At 41.4% G+C, this 23,765-nt stretch overlaps 4 protein-coding genes across 6 annotated transcripts; all 4 read right to left on the bottom strand.

Moving 5' to 3' along the window:
- Positions 1 to 714: 714 nt before the first annotated feature.
- Positions 715 to 8,021, bottom strand: LOC132282562 (uncharacterized). 3 transcript variants are annotated; one of them, XM_059784287.1, is made up of 8 exons: positions 7,913 to 8,021; positions 4,822 to 4,964; positions 4,417 to 4,707; positions 3,179 to 4,319; positions 2,256 to 2,521; positions 1,831 to 2,148; positions 1,627 to 1,732; positions 715 to 1,328 (listed from the first exon to the last, which is right to left on the bottom strand). In XM_059784287.1, the coding sequence occupies exons 4-8, from the start codon at positions 4,110 to 4,112 to the stop codon at positions 994 to 996; spliced, it is 1,959 nt and encodes a 652-aa protein (XP_059640270.1). In that variant the 5' UTR covers positions 4,113 to 4,319; positions 4,417 to 4,707; positions 4,822 to 4,964; positions 7,913 to 8,021; the 3' UTR covers positions 715 to 993. The 3 variants fall into 3 exon arrangements, with proteins under 3 accessions (XP_059640270.1, XP_059640271.1, XP_059640272.1); XM_059784289.1 differs by lacking the exon at positions 7,913 to 8,021 and adding an exon at positions 1,435 to 1,522 and having other exon boundaries at positions 1,189 to 1,328; positions 4,822 to 5,742; XM_059784288.1 differs by lacking the exon at positions 4,822 to 4,964 and having other exon boundaries at positions 7,913 to 7,976.
- LOC132281671 (disease resistance protein L6-like) lies at positions 4,309 to 5,610 on the bottom strand. The gene is made up of 3 exons (XM_059783349.1): positions 4,822 to 5,610; positions 4,638 to 4,707; positions 4,309 to 4,319 (listed from the first exon to the last, which is right to left on the bottom strand). The coding sequence occupies exons 1-3, from the start codon at positions 5,608 to 5,610 to the stop codon at positions 4,309 to 4,311; spliced, it is 870 nt and encodes a 289-aa protein (XP_059639332.1).
- On the bottom strand, positions 7,994 to 8,416 carry LOC132281670 (disease resistance protein L6-like). The gene has a single exon (XM_059783348.1). The coding sequence runs from the start codon at positions 8,414 to 8,416 to the stop codon at positions 7,994 to 7,996; it is 423 nt and encodes a 140-aa protein (XP_059639331.1).
- An 11,608-nt stretch (positions 8,417 to 20,024) lies between these two features.
- Positions 20,025 to 20,518, bottom strand: LOC132281669 (uncharacterized). Its single transcript, XM_059783347.1, has 2 exons — positions 20,462 to 20,518; positions 20,025 to 20,369 (listed from the first exon to the last, which is right to left on the bottom strand). Exons 1-2 carry the CDS (start codon positions 20,516 to 20,518, stop codon positions 20,025 to 20,027), a joined length of 402 nt encoding a protein of 133 aa, XP_059639330.1.
- Between the last annotated feature and the right edge of the window lie 3,247 nt (positions 20,519 to 23,765).

Raw genomic sequence — 23,765 nt, 5'->3', positions numbered from 1 at the left:
CAAAGGCAACCCAGCCCTAAGATCCCCGAGCAACCCAAAGCAAAAGCCCAACCCAAGAGCAATAATCAAATAGCAGATGGAACCGTTAGTTGAAGAACTTAAATCAAATCCGGTTAGCAAACCCTGCGGCGACAGGGGAGAAACCTTCCACCCCTTAGTTCGGAGGACGGAGAGGAGGTTTGCAACAAGATGGGGAGAGATTCCAACTACTCAGAATCGATCTAGAGGCCATGCAATCCCTTAGACAGCCCAGTCGAAGCAAGGATCTGATTGAGGGGATGATGTGATGACATCATTATGTTTATCCATCACTTTTGTATTCATCATTTCTTTGTATGGCAGGCCTGCACTCTTTTTCAGTAATCTGGTTTGCATGGTAGGCCCTGCACTCCTATCTTTTATTGTAATTATTTTCTACATTTTTCACGGCTTCTTTTTTAGTTCTTCATTTTCTTCTCTCCTAATTTCAACTACAAATATCCAATAGAGTACTGCTACCAAGAGAGCCACAAGAGTTGGAGGCTCTCTTTATTTAATCACGGGATTGAGATTTGAGACAGATTCTTGGGCATCATAGAAGCAAGAACACCTTGCGTCCTCTCTTTAACAGCCATCCGACAGCCTACAAACAGCACTTTGCCAATGCATGCATCGAATGAGAAGCAACAAGACATAGCAAAACACAGACAAAAGCTCTGCTAGTGGATTATACACATTCACAACTCACAAGCCATCTTCCCAAATTTGATAATTCAGTAATAAGCCACTACATTGTCAAAAATAACTAATACAAACGAACGTCACAAGAGAATGGAATTCCTGAAGGACCTCCTATTACTACTTCTTTCAGCTAGATTTGCATACTCTTTGGTACATAGATTGCTTACTCTTATGAAGACATAAAGCCCAGGTGAAAAACAGAAGAGCTAAACTATATAAAAGGTCATATGGAGGCTATATCTTAAACCTATAACTCATACAAGCCAAATGACATCATGTTTTGCTCTTAAACTTCCTTTGGGCTGTCAAGTCCACCACAATCACAGTGATGTTGTCCTTGCTTCCCTTCTGAAGAGCACGGTTTGAGAGGCACTCTGCTGCTGCCTGAGCTGCAGGATCAATCCCTTCACCCCTTTTTAAGGGAAGTGTAGCATCATTCTTTTTATGCCAAAGAAGTATCCATTTCGGAGCAATATCACAAACTTCCTCATTCGTCATGACATCCCATAAACCATCGCTGGCCAGAATGAGGCATTCATCGTCTTTTGTTCGAGGAATAAACATCACTTCTGGATCTGGAATGATCCATGGTTTCAAATATCTGTCACCTGCACCCCACATACAAGATCGGTTTTTGAAATTTGAAAGAAAGCTAAACAAGTGCATGCAGAAATGGGGATGGGACGCAATTACAAATTAACACAGTTTTTTTACCCTAATTGACATTGTTCATAATGGTACATCTTGTTAGAACCTACGTACTAACATGGCGATAAAATGTCTTCAGATACAGTATACGTCCGTGGTAAAATAATAATGGAGAGTATCATTAAGCAAAACTACTCTTATATTCAAATTAGGTGGGAAAGATAGTCAAATAATAAAATTATTATGATGAACACATACCAATGGACCTTGACATTGCAAGAACGCCAAAAACTCGGGGCCCATTCCAATGTATGATCTTTCCTCCAGCTGCTTCAATCCTTGCACATTCATCTCCTCGATCCGGCTAAAAACAAGTCCAATGAAAAGATAAAGAACTATAAGTTCATAATGATCTCTCGTGAACTATACAAAGGTGTCAGAATACAAGTATAGGTCTCATACTTTGTGATCTACAGACAATGCCACAGGCTCTTTCCCACGACACAGGACTGCTCTTGAATTACCACAATTTGCCACTATGATATGAGATGAACAAACGATAGCTACAACAGCAGTAGAACCAACAGTTTCAGGAGCAACAGGTCCAATATCATCTTGTCCTCCGACCTCAGTATCAACCTTGAGAAAACAGTTGGTGAATGCTGTTCTCCACTGCTCTTGGCAATTACCCTTAATATTTCCATCATTGGAGCTGGCCATAACATTTTCCAACTCCTCAGTCAAAGCAAAATGAACTCGATCACAACAACAGCTTGCAACCTAAAAGAAGAAAATTAAACCCAGAGACTAAAATTACTTGAGCAAATGCACAATCTAATAATTAATAATTTGAAAAACCATGCGCAATCTGGAGAGAGAGAGGTTACCTGAGAGCCTCCGTAGCCATCATAGACTCCAAAGAAATGAGCTGACAAATGACTTGAAAACCAGCTCATGCCATCAACTAGCCGGTCACTGATAAGCATTTGAATTGGAATTTTCCAAAATTGAGGTACAGTTGCAACTGCATCTTCCATCTCTGGTCTCCTTCCACACATAGATGTAAATCCCCAAAGCGGCACACAATCCACCTCAAAAACACTCTGGTCAAATGATGCACTCATCTGTTTGTCCAAGGGCAACTGAGGCGCAACTGCAGGTGATTTTGAATTAGATCCATCTGAAATCTTTAAGTAGGCTTCAATCGATCTGATTCTTGATTTTGAATAATCGCTTAAATGGACTTGCATAGTCTAACATTCAATTTTAAACCACTACCAAGATGAACTTCAAAAGTATAACATCTGGTTTTTGATAATAACGTAAATAGGCTTTGAAGAGTCTAATTCTAGATTTAGGATTGAACCTCAATTTATCATAACCAACATCCTGTCTCAAACAAATGAGGTAGAGGTCAAAAGTAAAATGATAGAACTGGTATACAAAACAGAGTACCAAGAGCATTAACAAGTTCAGAATGAACCATGCCCATTTAGAGAGATCCTCCGGAGGGCTAACAGTTAGGTTCGTTGACTCGGTGTACAAGACCATTTCACATTTCTTATTAGGAGAAATTTTTTTGATACTACTCGCTATGAGTACTGATAACTGATGTTTTTGTAAATTTAATGAACTTCATGGACCACATTCTGAACTCATATATAGAAACACAAAATATTAACAAACCATTAAGAAAATCCAGAGAGAGAGGGGGGGGACGCGAGAGAAAGAGAGAGAGAAAATGGCATACCATCACAGAACTTGATAGAAATACTATTTCCATCTTAACCAAAATTAAAATAATCCATACCTGGGTGTTGATTTAGTAATGTGCACCCGGACAAGTCCAATGCCACCAAAGATTTCAAAGCCCCAAGGTCTTCAATCCAATGTAAATTCGTGCAACGATGCAAAAACAAATATTTCAATGAAGTTAATTTGCCAAGTCCTTGGATTTTATTGAGTTCTGCACAATCAGAAATAGATACTATTTCTAACTTCTTTAGGTTTGACAGATATGGCTTTTCATCAAGGTCTTCACTCCCACTCATCTCCAAGGATTCTAAACATGAAAACTGTTCAAGCAGATCAAGATTGGCTAGCTTATGGCACGAATATAAGCCCAACTTTCTCAATGATTCTAATTTTCCAATCCCTGGAATCTCTTTTAACTTAATGCAATTTTTAAATGATAATTGCTGCAAATTTGTCAAGTTGGATAGATCCGGCAAAGTTTCCAGTAAAGGACAAAATGTAAGAGATAAATTGACCAGACTTGAAGGTAACGTAGGTAAAAACTGAAGATTGTGACAGAATTGTACATCGAGCCACTTCAGCTGGGGAAGGGCAAAAGTCTCTTGGGGTAGGGTCCTAATGTTGGTAGAATTGAAGAACAATCTCTCCAAACTCCATAATTGCCCAATACTACTAGGGACCTCCACAAACTCAAAGTCCACAATAAGGTGTAACCCCCGTGAATTAACAGAACCGGTATGAACAGGGATACAAGCAACTTCCAAAGTCCTCAGATTCCAGGGAAGCTCTGGCAGCAATTGAAGCCTTTTGCCAACCAATTCAAGGGTTTGGAGGCAAGAGAGCCCCCAAATGCTCGGTGGTAGGCTTTGAAATTTGTTATTATAAAAGTTCAAGAATCTCAAAGATGATAGGCTCCCTATATCACTAGGAATTCCCTCCCGAAGGTAATAGCATGATGACACATCTATCATTTCCAGCTTCTTTAACATCCAAATTTCATCAGGTAACTTCCTTATATCAGCATATGAAATGTCAAGCACTCTTAAATTCTTCAGATTACCAATGGAAGGGTCAATTTCAAGCAAACTTTTGCAGCGTCGAACAATCAATATCTCCAGAGTTGCATATGATGAAAAGTCTGGAGTTCTCCTTAATGCACAATTAGCCAGTTGTAGAACTTTCAACTTATTTGCCACCTGTTAAATATAAAAAAATAGACAAACAGAAAAGTAATAATTTTAAACAAGTATACGATGTGATAGAAGAAATAGAAGTAGAGATAATATAGAAGACCTTTAATTGATTCCAACCCCCCCAATCTTCTGTGATGCCACTGTTTGATAGATCAACAATGACTAGATTCTTCAAATGAAAATTGGTAGGCTTAAACTGCGGAGGGCACCTGTGCCAATTAAGCCATCTTAACTTGGGCAGAAGATGCTCAAAATTCCCAACAATTTCTGCTCCATCCACTCAGAGATATCTTAGATTTTCTAGTTTTGTGAATTCCTTACTCGTAAAGCGAGGCTTCCTTTCAGGCCTTAATTCAAAGTGAAGACTCAGGGCTTCAACCTTTTCTGTTCCCTGCCAATGGAAAAATAATAATAATAAGAAGTAAACAACATATTAGGACCAGATTTCATAGCCTATTATGATTAGTAGAAAGGGTAAAAAATTCAGTGCAATATATTATCATACCCTCCGTCCCTCCAATATGTCCAAGGCTTCCTTGTGATTCCACAATCTACTACGATAGCCTGGATTCTTGAAACTTTCTTGACGAACAATTTCCCTTCCTAGATCTCTAAGTTGATGATGCATCCTCAACAAATTATCATCTCCTATTTTTACCAGAGACATTAGACATAGAACATTTATTTCCTTCTCTGGATTGTAGTCACAACCATCCCACATGTAAGATACATATGTTTTATCCATCCCAACAAAAAAACAAGCAATATCGAGAAATATTTGTTGTTGCTCATAATTTAGTGCTTCATAACTTATGCTCAGTTTTTTTTGGACTTCAAAGTCCGGTATGTTCTTCAACTTTTTCAATGTATCTATCCATAAAACTTTGTCAGATAGAAATGATCCTATAACCTCAAGGGCGAGGGGAATCCCAAAAGTTACAGACACGATCTTTTTAGAGATACTAACATAATCTTCTGGAGGAAAGATAATTCTAAAGGCATGAATGCTGAGAAGTTGAAGAGATTGCACATTATTCAAACGTGAGGGTTTATAAAACCCATCAACACCAAGAGCATTTAAAACATGTTTGTCTCTAGTTGTAACTATGATTCTGCTTCCAGAGCCAAACTGATCATTCTTTCCCAAAAGACTAGCAAGTTGAGAGCTCTCATTCACATCATCAAAAACAATTAGTACTTTCTTGATTCCACTATTGACGTCAGCAATGCCAGGACACAGTTCTAAGGTGTCAACAAGAAGCTGTTTTTGCAAACTATTGTGCTGTTGCACCATTTCTTGAACATCTGCAATGTAATGTCTTGTGTTTTCTTTATATATATATATACATGTAATTATGGTATGTATAGTGGTGAGAATTTAAAAAAAAAAAAAAAAAAGGAAAAAGAAGGTGGGACCCACGCCCCTTTTAAGTGGTTGTAAGACCACATTTGGTCTTAGTTTTCCATCTGCTCCCTCTCTCCCGTCTCTGTTTTCTTCTCTGTTCTTTTTTTTCTTTTTTTTTTCTTCAAGCTTCCATTGTTGATTCCTCTCTCAATACTTACCGGATTTAAGTGCCGTTTGAGGCAAAACAAAGCCTACGACGAGCTCTACGCGCTAGGGTAGGCAATTCCAGATTTGGTGCTTCCTAGGGAGTTCGAAATTAGAGACCCACTTTCAAGGGTTTTGTTCAATTTAGAAGTAGGGGCTCTTAATCCACAATTTTCTTGCTCCTATGTGAATTACATCTTCTAAATTGTTGCAGGACATGCTTATTTGTGCTAGTTGTAGTTTAGAAGTAGTTAGAACATGTGTATGTGGTTATGTGAGAGCTTGTATTAAATGTTTTATGTGGAAAACTTGCCTATGTGATGATTTATATATGTTCGTTAGGCTAGATGTATTGTTATATAAGAGCATGTTGAAATTCCTTGAGAAATTCTTGTGAAATTATGCCTTGCTTACTTAAATTGAGTTGGTTGTGGAATGATGAGTATATTCATGGTACTGATGCACTCATGCACTTACATTGGGCATGAAATGAGAAAAATTGTTTTGGAACGAAAAGGGAAATTTTGGGAAAAGAGTTTTTACGAAATGGTTTTATGAAAACCCGGTCGCCGCGGGGATACCAAAGGGGCGAAGTGTTAATATAGCCTAGAGGGGGGACTAGGGAGTCGCCCTAGCATGGTTGAGCTATCTGGGCCCCTCGATGACGCTGCGGGGTTACCAAAGGTCTAGATACAGTAGCCAATCCTCCTCTCGTGCCGCTGCGGGGTCACCAAAGGGCGGGTTGTATTAACAGTTTGAAAGTGATGGTTTGAAATGTGAAAATGTGGAGCGACATCGGCATGCATTTGCATTCCATGGCATTGTATTGTTTGCACTTGAGTTTGGTTGAAATGTTGTATTATCCCGACATTGTATGATCCCTATTCTTATTGATCTATTCTTCGTATGGATTCACAAGGACACAAGATGCGTGTCTTAAGTGTTACCTATTAAGCTTTATGCTCACCCTATTATTTAATAATTTTTTTCAGGAAACGGAAAAGAAGTGGCCTAATTTGGATTAGAAGACTTCTTTTCGCTATTTTTGTATTAAGTCCCATATTTTTGTAAAATTTTAGTTTGTTATATTTGGTATAGAGGTTTGTGAACTCTTGTTATTATAATTATACCCATGGGCTGTAACTTTTGTATGAGCTATCTAAATGTTGTAAAATATGGACATTAGATATTAATCTTGTATCTTGGGACTGTAATTATGATATTCGGATAATATAGTATGTGGTTGTACCACTATGGAATGAACTAAGTTAAGGCATGGTGAATGGATGAAAGGGATGTTGGAATGTATTATATGTTTATTGTGCTGGAACAGGTTAAAAATGCATTTAAACAGGTTGTCATAAGCCTATCTTTTAGGGGAGGTCATGCCGAATTTTTTTTAAAATTTTGGCATCAGCTAGGGTTGTTACATGCAACAAAGCTATGGCATTCAAAGCATTTGAGGAGCTTGTTGTCGATGTACTTTGCAATAGTTGTCTTGCCAATACCACTCATGCCATGGATACCAACAATTCTTACATCATTAGAGTTAACATCTAATAATCTCATCATTTCATTTTCATGATGATCCATTCCAACCAAGTGGTTGGTTACCTTCTTCTTGTATTTCTTCAACTCTAACAACACTGTTGGAATAATAATCTCTTTTATTAGTTTTCCTTGATACCTGGTCGATGTCCGTGGGGAAAACAACACAAAACAAATTATCAGGGCCGAGCAAGAAATTATAATAGACAAAAGAATTGGAGAAAAAGAACTTGCTCGGGAAAAAGATAATCTTAAAATTTCTTTAGGTATTATTTGTCCCTCTTGTTCCATTTTTTTAATTTGAATTTTCAAAAATTGCCTGAAGCTCCTGGCTTTGGCTATGGCTAATGAGAAGGATTTACTGAATTTCTACATCATAATAACTATGAAATTAACTATTAAAAAAAACTATGAAATTTTACTTATCAAAAAAATAGAAATAATAAGAAGCTAACTACGAAAATTCTGTAAGGGGCTTCTTAGCAGAGGAATGAATTACCCATCAGTTTCTTTCTGCACTTCCCAGCCCTTGAGTGATCCGACCTCTCTCAGTGCCTCCTCCCATTCCTTAACAGGATTTTTATTCGAAAATCTCGTGTATGTGGAAGGCCTCCTCGTAACTCCCAGTTTGATGCCGAACCTCAGACGGTTCAACGTCATAGAAAATGGGCAGAATCAGTTGTGTTGAAGTTCTCTTGCACTCCACCATCTTGGCGAGCTCGCCAAGGCACCATTTACTGGACGCATAGTTTTTGGAGAAAATTGGGATGCAGATCTTTGACTCCGTGATGGCTTTGAGGAAATCTAATCCAATCTCTTCTCCTTTGCGAAACTCGTCATCATCCCGAAAGATTCGAACTCCAAAAGCTTCCAGATCGGTGTAGAGGAAATCGGTGAAGGTTTTACGAGTGTCTGGACCTTTGAAACTCAAATAAACATCGTATTTGAATCCTTCGGCGGATGTGGATGAAGAAGAGTACAGACCACTTTTCTCGGATTCCATCTCAGATTCAGCGACAAGCAGCTCACATCTCTTTCTCTCCAGGTTTGGGCGACCAACCTCCGTGATAGTCAAGTCAAGTCAGTCAACATGGAGGAGAGGACTGAGAGAAGTTTGTAAATAATTCAACGAGGAAGAAGGATGCTAGCACACTCCCATATTCAATCCAAGGGCTTGCAAACCCTCGACTCACCTAAAACTTTTGATTTTAAAATTAATTTTCTTTTGTAAAATTACACTATCTCCGGACTTTATTGTATGCAGAATGCAACAATAATATATAAATTAAATTAAATTGAAATACAACAACAACATAAAGGTATTTTTATTTTTATTAAGTGTAATGATAGTTAACGATTTGTTTACAATAACAATGTCGATTTGTTGAGTAAAATGACGTGGCAGTCCAATGGGTAGAGAAAGTTAATAACGTGATTTGATTTATTCACTTTTACTCTTCATCATCCCCTCCCTAATTCCATAAACCTCGTCCCCAATTTCTCAAACAAAGTTTCTCTCATTATCTTCAATTTTTCTAAGTTTTTTTTTCCTCCAATTCGACGTGATCTGCAACAATTCCAAATATTTTGACGATCTACAATAAGCTTTTGACGATTTGAAACTATTAAGTACTTCTAGTTAATCATATATATATATATATATATATATATATATATATATATATATATATTAATTTCCCTGTATATGTATATGTTGTAATTTTTTTTTTTTTAAGAGTTCATCACCAATGTCAATCCATTGAATAGAGATTGATTCAGACAACTAGGATCAAACAACCCCATATATATATATATATATATATATATATATATATATATATATATATATATCAATCTCCCTATATATGTATATAAATAGTCAAAAGCTTGTTGTAGATAGTCAAAACATTTGGAGTTGTTACAAAAAAACGTGATCTTTGTCTGAGAAATTGGGAATGGCAAAAAGGTTTCTGAAATTAAGGATGGGATGGTGAACAATAAAAGCGAAGAGTATTGTTATTGCAAGCGCGCTATCACGGGCTTAGAGTTTCAGCACCACTCTAGTTGCTCCTGTGCGGCACCAAGACGTCGCTTCTACTCTCGCAAGTACTTGGTCAGCCTAACTCCCGTGCACACCTTAGCCAACACACTCCCCTCGTGCGCTTACTAGTGTTGTAGTGGCCCTCGCCCTCTCCTCACTTGGCTTGCACACTCACACACACTAAGGCACTTAAGCTGGCAAGGAAATAACACTTCTATTACTTCAAAGAATGCTTTGTACAAGGCTAGCACTCAAACTCTCTACAAGGCTCTCAAGACTCACTTTAGGACTTGTTGGCTACAAAATGAAGTTCTACTCCTATTTATAGGCATCCACATCCCTAATGGATAGCTAGGATGCATTCTAACCAATGGTGGAGATCGATTCTCTAGAATCTTCTCCCACCTTATTCACACTTCCATACTTATTTACTAGTATCTACAACATTCTAGAACTCTCCATACTACTCTACACAATTCTGGAGAACTCTATAATATATTACACATATCTAGAATCTTCCACACAACTCTAGACAATTCCGGAAGATTCTAGAAACTCCACTCGCCATGCAGTTGCCATGCAGCGTCCTCCTCAGCGTTTGCGTGTCGCCTGCGTGGCACAACCTCCATAGGCGGGGCGTGACAACGCGCTCGCACTAGCACTAACGAGCTCTCCCATTCTAGCCACACGATTTGTGTGCATTGAGATTCGAACAAAACAAACAAAAAGTAATTCATGCCATAATACTTTTCTCTCTCCTCTCTCTTTTTCTCTCACAATTGCTTTCTCTGTGTGTTTTCTCTCTCCTCTTGTAGACGCCGAAAATTTCCCCTTTTTTAGTAAATCAGTGTTCATTAAATCTCTGGAACACTTCCTTGGAGCAGGAAGATTGTAGTTGAGTCAACTATCGGCCTTCATCGACGTTTTTGCCGGAACTGTATCACAGACCAGAGAATATTGATGGAAAGCCAGTAAGATTGTTTCTGGCATTGTTCCGGTGAAAGGAACTGAAGAACCAATCTGAGTATTATATATATTTTAATATTTGTGTTTGCCTTACATGTTTTGATAAAATCTCTGCAAACTAAAAAAAAAAAATCTCCATATGAGAAAAAATAGAGAGAGATAGAAATCAATAACATATATTATATATATAGATACAGAGTGATACCATATATAGAAGTATAAAATCAAAACAAACCTGTTTGTGATGAGTTGAGGAGGAAAGAAATTGAGATGTCATGCTTCAACAGCCATGAGAGATGTTGTTTCTTGTTTAACTCTTTGTGATTTTGGGTTGCTTTGTTGATAGATGGATAATAATTTGTGTAGAGAGAGAAAAGAGGATGGACAACAAAGAAGAGATGAGCAGAGCATGCAATGAAAGTGGGGGAGTTGTTGTGTTTCCTTTGCTTTATTTAAGATAGATAAGAGTCTAGCGAGAGATAAAAGACAAGTCTTGCACCGCAGCGGCAAAGCTGTAATCGTACTATCCCTAGTTTCCATAAATTCTGGCAAAGCTCGCTGAAACCCAACTGAGGAAATTTGCCGGAATTAACTTCCGGGTAATTTTCCGGCAACGATTCAATTGTCTGGTTCTGATTTTTGAGTACCTTTTTGTTGAATTGAATTTTGCCATCCTTATATTTCTTAAACACTAAATTGGCTTTAGAGATGGAGACAAAAAAAAAAAAAAAAAAAAAAAAAAAAAAAAAAAAAAAAGAAGAAGAAGATTTGCAGGAAATTCTTTTTAAAGAGAGATCTTTCTGTTTTAGAGAGGCGATCGGCGAGGACAAACCTCGGCCACCCCTAAGAACAGCTTTGTGGTGAGCCATTGATTGAATAAGAGAGAGGAAAGAGAATATAAGAGAGAGAAAACAATTGTGAGAGAAAAAGAGAGAGGAGAGAGAAAAGTATTGTGCATTGAATTACTTTTTGTTTGTTTTTGTTCGAATCTCAATGCACATAAATTGTGTGGCTAGAATGGAGAGCTCGTTAGTGCTATTGCGAGCGCGCGCTCGCAATAGCATTACTCAAAAGTGAATAAGTAGATTAGTAAAAAAATCACCTTGAATCACGTTGTCTGCCAATTGGACTGCCACATCATTCTGCCCAACAATTCTGTGCATGGCTACCGCTCGCAATAGCATTACTCAAAAGTGAATAAGTAGATTAGTAAAAAAATCACCTTGAATCACATTCTCTGCCAGTTGGACTGCCACATCATTCTGTCCAACAATTCTGTGCATGGCTACGGTGTAACTATCATTACTCTTTTATTAATTACTCAAGTCTTTTCCAGTTGTAATTCAAGTTACCATATCAGGATCGATAGCGACTACAGAATGGAAAGGTTGTTCAAAGTTACCATAATTGAGATCTTTTGAAAAAGGTAAGAACAACACATTAGGAAGGATTCTAAAAAGGTTAGGACACATTCTACACTTGGTATTTATTTCAAAACTTACCATACGGTGTTTTTCAGCCTTAGTGAACCAAAATTCAAGTTTTGGCCAACTTGAACCGGTTCAGCCGCTCTGAACCGGTTCAGCCCCTCTAAACTTGTTCAAGGTTTCAAGATTGGATTCGAAAACCAATCTGCCAAACTTGAACCGGTTCAGTCCCTCTGAACCGGTTCAAGGAGTCATGTTCACAATACAGTTTTCAGTTTCCTTTTCCTAATTTCGATCCTAGTTGGTTTAAGATTGTACCAAGTCCTATGCACGAATTTTTCCATATTTTCAAAGGGACTAGGACATTCTAAACTCTATATAAATCTTGTCATACACATAGGTTTATTCATGACTTTAGCACTACAACTTCATTATTCATAAAAAGCATTAGGAAGATTTTTGTCTCAGAAATTCTTAGAGAATTTTCTATTTGTCTTTCTAGAACATATACACATAAACACATAGTGAGTTTAGAGTTGTGTTGTTCAAAAATCCTGATCGTGATCATACAATTGCATCTACATCGATCAGAATAAAGCAGATCTACTTCTACATCGAATTTAGACGATTGAAGAATAGAAGTAAAAGTAATCACACTTTGAAAAGGTTAGAGCATTTGAGTAGTGTTGTCTAATCTACCTGCTACTCTTTTACAAATATCAAGCGTAAGCTTGAGGTCAAGTTGTTGTTGGATAGGGAGTCGCAAAGCCAGAGATTGTCAACAATTGGTGTTTGGTAGAACGATAGAGTGTGAACCAAAGTCAAAGTTCAGACGCATGTTATCAACTAGGGTTTCCTCGCTAAAAATCCTAGTGTCATCTCAACTTTACTTTATTTTATATTGCATGATATTAATTTATTAATTGCTAAAATAAAGAAAGTTAAAAAAACACAAGATGTGTTTTTAAAATAATCAAAACTTTTTAAATATTCCGCTACGTACGACTCACATAAATGTGTTGCAGTGTTTTGCTCACAATCAAGGACCACCGTTTAACAAAAGTATTCTAAAATATAATTATGGAAACCACCCATTTTCTGTTACCATGTGGATGGAGAGCCAACGGCTCTATAATTACTAATTAGTTATTCTTATCAAATAGAGAGAAATTTTAAGGACCAAAATGTTATGGGAGTTTGTCCCACTTCGAATTCGGATGGAAAAATAAATTTGGTATAAATGGGTGAGTATGCAGCACTACTCAATAGCCTTTTGAGTAAATGGGCAAGTGTCCATCCGTTTCAGTTGGTGTTAGAACCAGACACAGTTCTTAATCTGATGTCACGCCAAGCACCCAGTTTGGAGGACTTCCGGGTCTTCTTCCTGAGTAGACAGGGTGGCCCGAGCCGCAACGAGGGCGTTATAAGTTCAAATGGGGGAGAATATTACAAGGGGACTTATCCCACATCGGATTCGGATGAGAAAATAATTGGGTATAAATTGGTGGGTATGCAACACTATCCAATAACTTAAATTTTTTGGTAAATGAGCAAGTGCCTACAAATTTCACAAAATTTATACTCCCTTTTTAAAATACTTCTATATTTAGAGATGTTTCAAAATATATGTCACATTTAACATTCTCAAATTAAAATTTTTAATTAAATAAGTGCCCTAATCATGAAATGTATCAAGATTTTTGGGAGAGGAAGCAAGTCTCATGGTGGGACCCACAAAAAATATGAGTCTCATATAAGATTTAAATTAGTATTAGTGAGAGGATGTCCGGTATTTTTTAGACGATAACAATGATTTGATTCTAAGATATGTTGATATAATCCAATAGTCTCTAAATAAAAAATATTGGACATTACTTTATTGAATATATATAAGTTTTTTTTTTTTTTTAATAATAAAGTAAACGCACATTTTTTATTTTTGAGGATATAAAACGTTTTCCACATCTTTGTGTAACTGTGAACCATGTGTCAGCCGGTCATTTATAGTGTGATTTTAATTCCAATGGAGCTTTTGGTTCCTCTTGTGAGTTCATATCGCTATGAATTTATGAAAGAGATGTGGTTAACTTGACATTTGCAAAATCCACAAGAAAATCTCTAATAAGGATCACAACCATGAGGAGCGTATCACAGAATTCTGAGTTCGCGCAAAGCACAGAGCTCAATGCAACACTCAACCGTTACAACAGTACGTTTGGTAATGCAATCAACAAGTTATATTACATTTATTACTAGAATCATGTTGTGAAGTTTATCAAGCAAAAATTGTGCAATTGTTTTGATCCTGATTTCCATATTTTTATTTTTGCTTAGCTGAAAAATGGAAATATGTAGATATATGTATATGTTTTTATTACCTAAGCATGTTTGTGGAAGCTATTTTAAAAATAACTGATATTAGGTGTATGGTTGCAGAATCTGAAGACTGATCCCAAGGATGATTTCCAGGTCACTTTGCTCAAAGCAACAATAAACTGATATGGGGTGTGTGATGTGTGTTTTCATGCTGCTTTTCTCCTTGTTAGTCGTTTAATTTCTCACATTATAACCCTTGCAAGTTGCGAAATAACTTGTTATAATATGCACAAAATGCGATTAACTTTTTATATTTGATTTCATGATTAATAATCAATTTGGCAAAACGTACCACTCGAATGAGTTAAGGCGCCATATATTAAACCCCTGTAAGTTTCAAAAATAAACTCTGAAAAATCTGCACAATGAATGGCTTACATTCAACTTTCATTACCAGTTCTGGGCTTGGATCACTGGCCATAATCCAACTATACACCATTTACACAGTAAGTGTTGGTGAGTGTTGATGGTAGTTCGTGAGCAGGACGAGGAGATCATTCCACGTAAGTCAAGAGATCTGAGATCAGTATCCAAGTGAAGATCCAAGCAACACAAGGGATTCTCTAAGTGAGGAGATTAAGAAATGGAAGGCCGGCGGCTCGAGCTTATCCAAAGATAGATATTAATGTGGTGGTTCTGTTGTTTTAAGGCTGATTAACACCTCTATTTATAGTGTTTACCTCCTCGGTTAATGTCTTTTGGTCCTTTAGCTGAGCCTGCTCTTATCCAAAGGCTTGATGGTCTCTTCTTCTGACGGATGAGACATTGATGGATGGGCCGCGACGCTTTGCCCCCCGATTAAAGGAGGTAATGGCACTCCTTAATTAATATGGGTCTCTCAAACGTCTTTCACAATTAATACGTTTCTTATCCTTCATTGCTCGAGCTTAGGTACCAAGTATCCTTTCCCCCTTGTGTTGGCCTCGGGCTGAGGCGACCCCTTGGATCTCAGCCACCTATCCACATGTCCTCAGATTCCCGTGCTTCAGTGGGGATAGGTCCTTTTCGAGGTCCTGCCTTCATGACCTCGCAAGATCCTATCCCAATTTTATCCCGAGGTCCTCTTTACCGAGACGGGAATTGTGTAAATAGGTTAGTCGAGGTTGCTCTTTCAGAGAGCGTCCTCGAATGAGCCAGGGGGGGAAGAGCCCATCCAACTAGAGCGGAGCGCATCCACAGTGGAGGAAAGGTAGCGACCCCTTCCTCGGCCAGTGAGTTCAGTTATCGGATAGGTAGTTCGAAAATACCTAATCCATTATGGGCACGCCAGGTCAGCACTGGCCAGTTGTGCCTATATTGCAGAGGTGGCGCCACTTAACCAACTGTCATAGCGCGATCATCAACATTTTGCCCCCCTGCTCGAGGTCATCGAGAGGGGAGCTCGAGCAAACCACTAATTTAATTTCTTTTGTCATTATTGTTTCCACTGAAGGGTCATGTCATTTAAGTACCAAACAATTATATCACTTCAGGGGTCATGTCGCTTTAGCTTATCCATCTACGTATCGCCCTTTTATTGGTGTGTCAGGTTAAGACGTTTCGGGTCTTGAGTCGCGTCCTTTCGTCAGCCGGAGGTGCAACGCTTGGGATGCCAAGCCCCCATATTTAAGTCATTCCAAAACACATTTTTTTCAAAGGCACATAACAACACTCGTCCACTTATCCCTGCTTGCTCCTCGCAAAAAGACTTCTTGTTCAAAACAAAATACAATGGCAATTCGCGATGATGTTCTCGATGTCCCTCCTTTAAACGAATGGCGAGTTGCCCCATATTTCGGTCTGAGCGACACCTTCTGGGTCAACAGTGATGTATTAAGCGAGGTAAATGAGGTTCCAGCAAGCACACTCTTGTTCGAGGGAGAGCCTTACGCGCTCACCGGGGCACCCATTCAGCCCAACTCGATTTTACGATTCAGGGTAGAGCGTGGTGACTTCCCTCACTCCAACATTGCCTTTACGAGTCAGACCGGTCATGGACGAGGGTGGGAGTTGTGGACAGACGCGATTCTATCTGATGGTGAGTTCTTAGGGATTTTGCAGGCTTCGAAAATTACAGACGCTATCCGAAACACTCGGGAGCTAACCATACCTCGGGATGTCCATGATCTCACCCTCCTGTTATCTGGATGGAGCCGAGATACCCATACCTTTATCACTTCTTGGGGAAAATTCACCCCTACTTTGGAGGATGTGGTGCAGCTTATGTGCTTGAACGTATTTGGTGAGCATGACCCTAGCTCTTGGTCCATCCCTGAAGACGAGGTTAAACTTGCCTCCAAGCTTCGCAATAGTGTTACCTCGGCAGGTAAGATAGCCTCGCACTATCAAGATACTGGACTTCTTGAAGAGTTCCCGGAAAGGGGCAAAAAGTGCACGTTTGTATCACTTTTGCGTTATTATTTCCGAGACTTCCCCCCCCCCCCCCAGGGTCAAGAAGAGGAGGAGTCCTTCAGTGGCCTGAAGTGCAAGGATTCAGCTCGCCTTGCTGCATATATCTTGTCGTGGCTATCCAGATTTGTTTTTCCGGGGCCTCCTGATGACGGGCCTTGTCCTGACCTCATCCCTTTGGCCGTCAGGCTATCTTATGGCAAAAGCTTGCCTTTGGTCGCTCTGTTCTTGGGTACTCTCTACCACGAGCTCGACTTGGCGCATGCCCGCATGGAACGCTCTGTGGGTTGCATAACCGTGGTTTCTCCTGTTAACGCAATTTTCCTTCAGATGTTCTTGTACGAACACTTCCCAAAGTATGGTCCTCGTCCAACCACGTTGGCTCGTAACAGCTGCTTGAAGCGATCTTTCCAGTGGCACAAACTTAGCACGAAAAAGAAATTATCGGAGTTTATTGACAGTGAGATTTGCTTTGTAGCTCGCCCATACACCCATGAACCTCGTGTGGAGTGTTGTACGTCGAAGGACGGCATGGTGATTTCGGGCAAGTCTTTGAAGCGTACTCCAGCCCTGACTATCATAGCCATGACCCTGTCTGGCTATCTTCCCGCGTTTCTTCCCCCTCATTCGAGCGTAGGTAAGGTTTACAACCCTCACAGGGTGGCTCGACAATTTAGATTGGATCAGGGGCTTCCAAGGGATTATGGTTATGGGGCGCGACAGGATTATAGCACCTACGCTCTAGGTTTTTTGTGCTTCCTCGATTCTGCAGAGGTAGAACTCCTTGGGGATCGCCAAATTCTTCATGTGCCCTCTACTCAGAGGGTTGGGAGATGGGCTGAAAAGATGAGGGCCTATTGGAAGGAGATAATTCTTTCTTTTAAGAAGTTTGTAAGTAGCACTCCTGTCCCTGTCCCTGCTCGAGCCCTGTTAAAGGATGACGCCTCGTTCTGCACTTTCAAAAATACGTTTGTAGCTGCGAGGGGTAAACCTTGCAGCACAACAGGTTTACTTCCTCTACTCTTGCCAACTGCAACCGTGCCCGTGATAGCCCTCCGTGCTACTAAGGCACACCGGGACAAACGCAAGGCAGATCAAGACGTTAGCACCTTCATACCTACAACCGCGTCTTCAAAGCAAGCTAAGGTAAAAGACAAATTCTACTTCTACTTTCTTATCAACTCCATGCTGACCAGTTTATTCATCTCTTTTTTTATAGGATGCTCCAAAGGCCCCTACCGTTGCAAAGGATCCTGCTTCTTCTGAGATTCTTCATTCGCCCACCCGAGCTGGGGTTCCTTTGAGAACAAGGTCTCGCGCTAGCCATCCAAAAAGAACTCCTACAACGACCGCGCCTACTAGCGGTGTTCTTCGCACTCCTGAGGCGGATACTAGCCTGGCCATTCCCTCTGACCCTCTTCATACTTTGGCAAGCGTTCTGAAGGACCCTGAGCGTGCGGCGAAGGAAGTACTGTCCTCTGACTTGAACCCCCCTCCTTTGCAGAACGGGGTAGGCAAAGAGTTGATCCCCCTAGCCCGCGGCTTGGGCAGGTTTGACGAGGAGACCAGGGAGGTTAATACCTCGGCAGATCCTACTATGGGAATTTTTAATATCGAGCGAAGCCCAAGTCGCTCGCCATCCCATGGAGAAGGTACTATTCTTTTCTTCCCCATCCCCCCCCCTCACTTTCTCTTTTTTTTTAACGATTGGCTATCCATCCCTTAGGTGCCGAGGTAGCTACGTCTAACGCGGCTGAAGCTGCAGCTGGTTCAGAGGGTCATTTCCCCGATTGCGTGGGCGAGGACAGCGATACCAGTTCGCAGGTCGAGATTGTTCATGTGCTACCTCGAGAGCCTCTTGCCGAGTTGCAGCAGATGATGGATTCAGCCATCAGATCTCTTCCTGAGGATGACGGTTTGGATGAAATGGAGAGCTCGAATGCCAGCGGTAACTCGTCCCATGATGACACCTCAGAATCGAACTATTTGAGGCATGAAGTCAACCAAGCTGAGGGTAATGGATCGATTCGGCCGGCCTCCAATGAGGATGCAACCGAGAGAGAAGTTAACTTACCAACAGGAGGTCAGGCCACGAATCCTATAGAGCTAGATCAAGAGACGGATGACCCTTTACCCGTGTTGTGGGGTGGAATCACCGTTTCCGCCGCCGAGGCTAAGATTTTGGACGAGGTTCAAGCAAAATACCCCCAGACCTTTGGGGATCTTGAAGGGCTGTTGCCTTTGTTCCTGGACTTTGTGTATAAAACCACATACGAGTTGGTAGTCGGCCTTCGAGAAGCCCGAGATCGTGCCCTGGCCAAGAAAGATCTTGATTCCCTCGATCGTCTCTTCACTAATTTGGGCCAAGCGCAGATCGACGTAGGCTGGGCCCGCGACATCCTTTTGCGAATTAAGGCCTTGGGGGAGCGCGAAAGGATGGTAGAAGAAATCAAAGACCTTCGCGATCAGGTCATCGAAGAGGAAGGAGTGCTGTATAATGAAAAGATCCGCTTGGCCGAGTTGCAAGAGCAGGTGAACTCGAGATAACAGCACATTGCTTCTTTAAAGGATGAGATCGAGCGCAAGTCATCTCAACTCGGCCCTGCTGTTTTAGTTTTAGGCGATTTACCCTGATATTATAACACCTTGTACTGGGGTATTCTGAGAATATGTCAATTTATGCAACTTGCAGACTTTAAAAGTATGATAATCTTTTATTAATAGAACGGTCTTTTTTTTTATTATTATTATTACCGCCCCTTTTTTTTTTTTTTTTGAGCAATGTCATGAAAATTATTATAGATGACCTGTGCAAGTCATTAATATGAATCAAAAATCATAAATGGCTTTTAGCCGAGGCCAGGTGATACCATGGTTGCTATAAGTAACCTCTTCCAGAGTCGAGATAGACTAGAGGCTCTTACAAATGATCAGTGTTTTTTTTTTTTACATGACCTCTACCAGAGATAGGGCCAACCAGGAATTTTGATTCAGGAAGTAAAAAAGTGAAGAAAAAAAAAAAAAAAAACATGCCAGGCATTAGAAAACGAGAGGGAGGCGCAAAGCCCCCTCGAGCTTTTCTTAACATCTTACATGAGTTCTTGCATTACAATAACAGGGCCTCGAATGAGGCTTTCAAATTAGGAGTAATATTTCTTCAACCACTTGGCATTGAACGTGCCCAATATCTTTCTGCTTCCAATCCTTCCATTATCGTAATACCTACTAGAGCTGGCAGCCCTTACCTCAAAGGGACCCTCCCATTTTGGTGTGAACTTTGGTGCAGACGAGTTCCGCATCACATGTGTCGCAGTCTTCAAAACCAGGTCGCCCTCTTGAAACGCTCGAGGTCGAAAGGTGGCATTGTAAGCCCGAGCCACCCTCCTTTAGTAAACCACCATTTTGCTCTTCGCCTACTTCCTCTGCTCCTGAAGCCCCTCGAGCTCCCCGATCCGGTGGTCGAACTGCAGCTTGCTCCGTTCAGCTAGACTTCCAGAAGGAACTGCTATTTCAACCGGGAGCACCGCTTCTGTTCCATACACCAGGGAGAAAGGCGTTGCACCAGTAGCTCCTCTTCTTGTGGTACGGTATGCCCAAAGTGCGAGTGGCAGCTGCTCGACCCACTTGTCATGCTGCTCCTTCAGTGTTCGACTCAGGATTCGAATCAGTGTCTTATTGGTGGCCTCTGCTTGTCCATTGCCTTTTGGATAGTAGGGCGTTGATTTACGGTGAACCTTTGGAGAAACGCGCGGACTCGACTGTTGATAAAGGGTGTTCCATTGTCTGAAACAATGATTCGAGGTACACCGAAACGGCATATAATATTTTCTTTTATGAAGTTTGCCACTACTTGCCCGGTTGCCGTTGACAGGGCTATCGCCTCGACCCACTTAGTATAGACCTCCATCGCTACTAATATCCACTTCATTTTTTTGGACTTGGGTGAGATTGGTCCTATCAAATCCATAGCCCAGGTGTGGAATGGCCAAGGCGCGTCCGTGGGATGCAATTCCACAGCTGGCGCGTGGATGGCATTATTGTGGAGTTGGCATTCCCGACACTTTCGAGCGCAATCTTTGCTGTCAGCTTGCATAGTAGGCCAATAATAGCCCAATTGTATAATGCGATTGTACAGTTTCTTCCACCCTTAGTGTTTATCATCGTGGGCTTGCTTCAGAACTTCGTGAGCTTTAGCCAAATTGACGCATCGCTTAGCTTTACCATCAAAGCCTCGTCTCATTAGCTCGCCGCTGCAAATGAAGAATCGGCTTGCCTCCTTTCTGAGTAGAACAGCCTCCCCAGGATCCTGCGGGAGCGACCGATTTTCAAGATACTCCACATACTTGTGTCTCCAGTCTTCCTTGACATTGGCCATGGATTGGTTCCCCTCGAACAGCTCTCGGCAATTGTGGCATGCTTTCTGAATAGCCGCTGCCTCCTTTGCCATCGTCGGCCAATAGTATCCCTACCTTTGTATTCTTCGGTACAAGCTTAATGAATTGTCGCCACATGTGTGCCTGTGAATTTTGCCCAACACTTTACTGGTTTCCTTTCTTCCAACACACCTTGCCAGAGTTCCTCCGGGTGCCCTGAAATACAATACCCCCAGATACACTGTAAAATTTTTAAGTTCCATCAAAGGAATCTCGCCCACACCACCCTTCAGCTGCGACTCATAAGGGTCTCGCCAATCCTTATCCTCAGAGTCTGCAAATTGTGCGTCGTACAAGCATAACTCATTCTTTCTGTGAATTCGGATGTCTACTGATTCCCCTGTAATCTCGACTTTGGATGCCAGAGTGGCCAGAGCGTCCGGATGCCAATTAGCAGTCCTCGGCCCATGGGTTATTTGAAGTTCACTAAAATGACCACTGAGCTTCTGGATAATGGTTCTGTATGCCGCCAAAGCCGGCTCTTTGATGGCATAAGAGCCATCTAGTTGTTTTACCACCAAGTTTGAATCTCCTTGCACGTGCAACCGCTTGATTTTAGCTTCTCGTGCTGCCAGGAGACCTAACACCAGAGCTTCGTATTCTGCCGTTTTATTGGAACATCCGAAGGTAAGCTTGTATGAAAGATTTCTGGCTTGCCCCCCCTCAGGGGTCAACAATACTCCTGCGCCGCCTCCCGTAGAGGTCGATGATCCATCAAATGACAGCGTCCAAATCATGTTTTCATCTACGCAACAAATTGACTCAAACTCATCGAGGAGAAGGTCATCGTGCACCGGCTTGAAATTCCCAAAATGGAATCAGGCTATCAGATCAGCCATGGCCTGACTCAAAATAGCACGAGGTGCTAGGCATTGGATATCGAACTCGGCCAATATCAAAAGCCACCGCGCCACTCCTCCCGAAATGATCGGTCGCGAGAGCAGGTATCTCAACGGGTCACATTTGGTGATGAGATGAATGGTATGGGCTAAGAAATAATGGCAAAATTTCTTGGCTGCAAATGCGAGGGAAAAGCAATGGCGCTTTATCGGAGAATAGCGTGCCTCAGCACCTTGCACAACTTGGTTGATGTAATACATGGGGCGCTCTTAACCATCCTTTTCCTGGGCGAGAAGCGCTCCAATGGAGCATTCTGTCGAGGTAATGTAAAGTCTGAGGGAGATCCCTATCTGATGGGCCACCATGATGGTTGGCGAGGAGAGCAGTCCCCTGAGACGGTCGAGAGCTTGTTGGTGCTCCTCACTCCATCTGAACTCGGATTTTTTCTTCATCAGAGCACCAAAAGCATGAGTCACCTCGGCAAGCGCCGGTATGAAGCGTCGTAGATATGAGACCCACCATACCAAACTCTTTAGTTGCTTGAGAGATTGCGGCGGGGGCATTTCTATGATAGCTCGAGCCTTGCTTTGCTCAATGTCGATCCCTTGACGATGCACTATGAAGCCCAAGAAACAACCAGCCTCGACCCCAAAGGTACATTTCAGAGGATTCATCCTTAGCTTGAACTTCCGACATCTTTCGAAGACACTTCTCAGATTAGCCAAATGTTCACTCCGAACTCGGGATTTCACCACCAGATCATCCACATACTCCTCCATTTGCCTGTGTAACATGTCATGAAAAACAGCTGTCATGGCCCACTGGTAAGTGGCTCCTGTGTTCTTCAAGCCGAAGGGCAAGACTGTAAAATAGAAGTTCCCCATGGGGGTGCGGAATGTTGTTTTCTCTGCATCACACTGCGTCATTCTTATTTGATTATATCCGCTGTATCCATCCATGAACGAGAACATCTCATGCCTTGAGGTCGAGTCTACCAAGTTGTCAATTATAGGCAGCGGAAAATCATCATTAGGACATGCCTTATTCAAATCTCTAAAATCAACACAAACTCTGATTTTTCCATTTTTCTTCTTCACCAGAACCACATTCGCCAACCACGCTGGATGTTGAATTGGTTTGATAAAGCCGGCTCGCAAAACCTTCTGTACCTCCTCCTTTATTTGTAACTCAAGCTCTGGCCGAAAGCTCCTTTGCTCCTGCTTAACCGGGTATGCATCCGGTCGCACATTGAGATGGTAAGCCACTACTTGAGGGTCTAGTCCGGGCATTTCTTCATATGTCCAAGCAAAGACATCTTCGAACTCTTTGAGCAGAGCTACCAGTGCCGCTTTCTCATTTCTTTCTAGCTTTTTATACACATAGACTACCCGGGAACGGCCATCATTGCCTAAGTTGACTTCCTCTACCTCATCCTGACTGAGCCGAGTGGATTCGCTTGACTCCATTTTGGCTTCTTCCTCCGAGCTCGGGGATTCTACCTGACACGACTCCACTCGGGGGCGTGGTCTCGCCCAAGATCGTGCCCCCCAACACCGTCATAAACGGTACGCTATCCTCCCGTCGAACAAACGTATCCTTTTGCAGACAACTAGACTCCTCTTCTGGTTAGCAGCCGGCCTTGGTATTCTCTCCTCCTTTGGTTAGTCAATCTCCTCCCATTTCGGTAGAGGGAAGGCCCTCAATGGCTGGGGCTCCTCTGTATCTTCTAACTCGTTAAAGAATCCCGCCTCCACCATATGAGACTCTCTTTTAGTAAATGGTCGATCAAAGCAACGGACCATTATTTGTTTCCCGTTCCAGAACCCCTTCATGCATTGGTGATAAGAGGATGGTACGATCCCGAACTTGTGCATCCAACCT

The sequence above is a fragment of the Cornus florida genome, unplaced genomic scaffold (genome assembly GCF_030987335.1).
Source record: "Cornus florida cultivar Cherokee Brave unplaced genomic scaffold, ASM3098733v1 CherokeeBrave_3.0.0_Hap2_Chr11, whole genome shotgun sequence".
NCBI lineage: Eukaryota > Viridiplantae > Streptophyta > Magnoliopsida > Cornales > Cornaceae > Cornus > Cornus florida.
Note: the sequence above shows the minus strand (reverse complement) of the source record. Positions and strands in the feature narration are given on the sequence as shown.

Coding starts and splice junctions, on each gene's coding strand:
- LOC132281669 (XM_059783347.1), bottom strand. CDS start 20,518: ATGGAGGTCTATACTAAGTGGGTCGAGGCGATAGCCCTGTCAACGGCA. Junction 20,370..20,461: donor TGTCAACGGCAACCGGGCAA/GTAGTGGCAAAC, acceptor CTTTATCAACAG/TCGAGTCCGCGCGTTTCTCC.
- LOC132282562 (XM_059784287.1), bottom strand. CDS start 4,112: ATGTTAAAGAAGCTGGAAATGATAGATGTGTCATCATGCTATTACCTT. Junction 2,149..2,255: donor ATGGCTACGGAGGCTCTCAG/GTAACCTCTCTC, acceptor TTCTTCTTTTAG/GTTGCAAGCTGTTGTTGTGA. Junction 1,733..1,830: donor CATTGTCTGTAGATCACAAA/GTATGAGACCTA, acceptor ACTTGTTTTTAG/CCGGATCGAGGAGATGAATG.
- LOC132281670 (XM_059783348.1), bottom strand. CDS start 8,416: ATGGAATCCGAGAAAAGTGGTCTGTACTCTTCTTCATCCACATCCGCC.
- LOC132281671 (XM_059783349.1), bottom strand. CDS start 5,610: ATGGTGCAACAGCACAATAGTTTGCAAAAACAGCTTCTTGTTGACACC. Junction 4,708..4,821: donor ACATATTGGAGGGACGGAGG/GTATGATAATAT, acceptor TTCCATTGGCAG/GGAACAGAAAAGGTTGAAGC.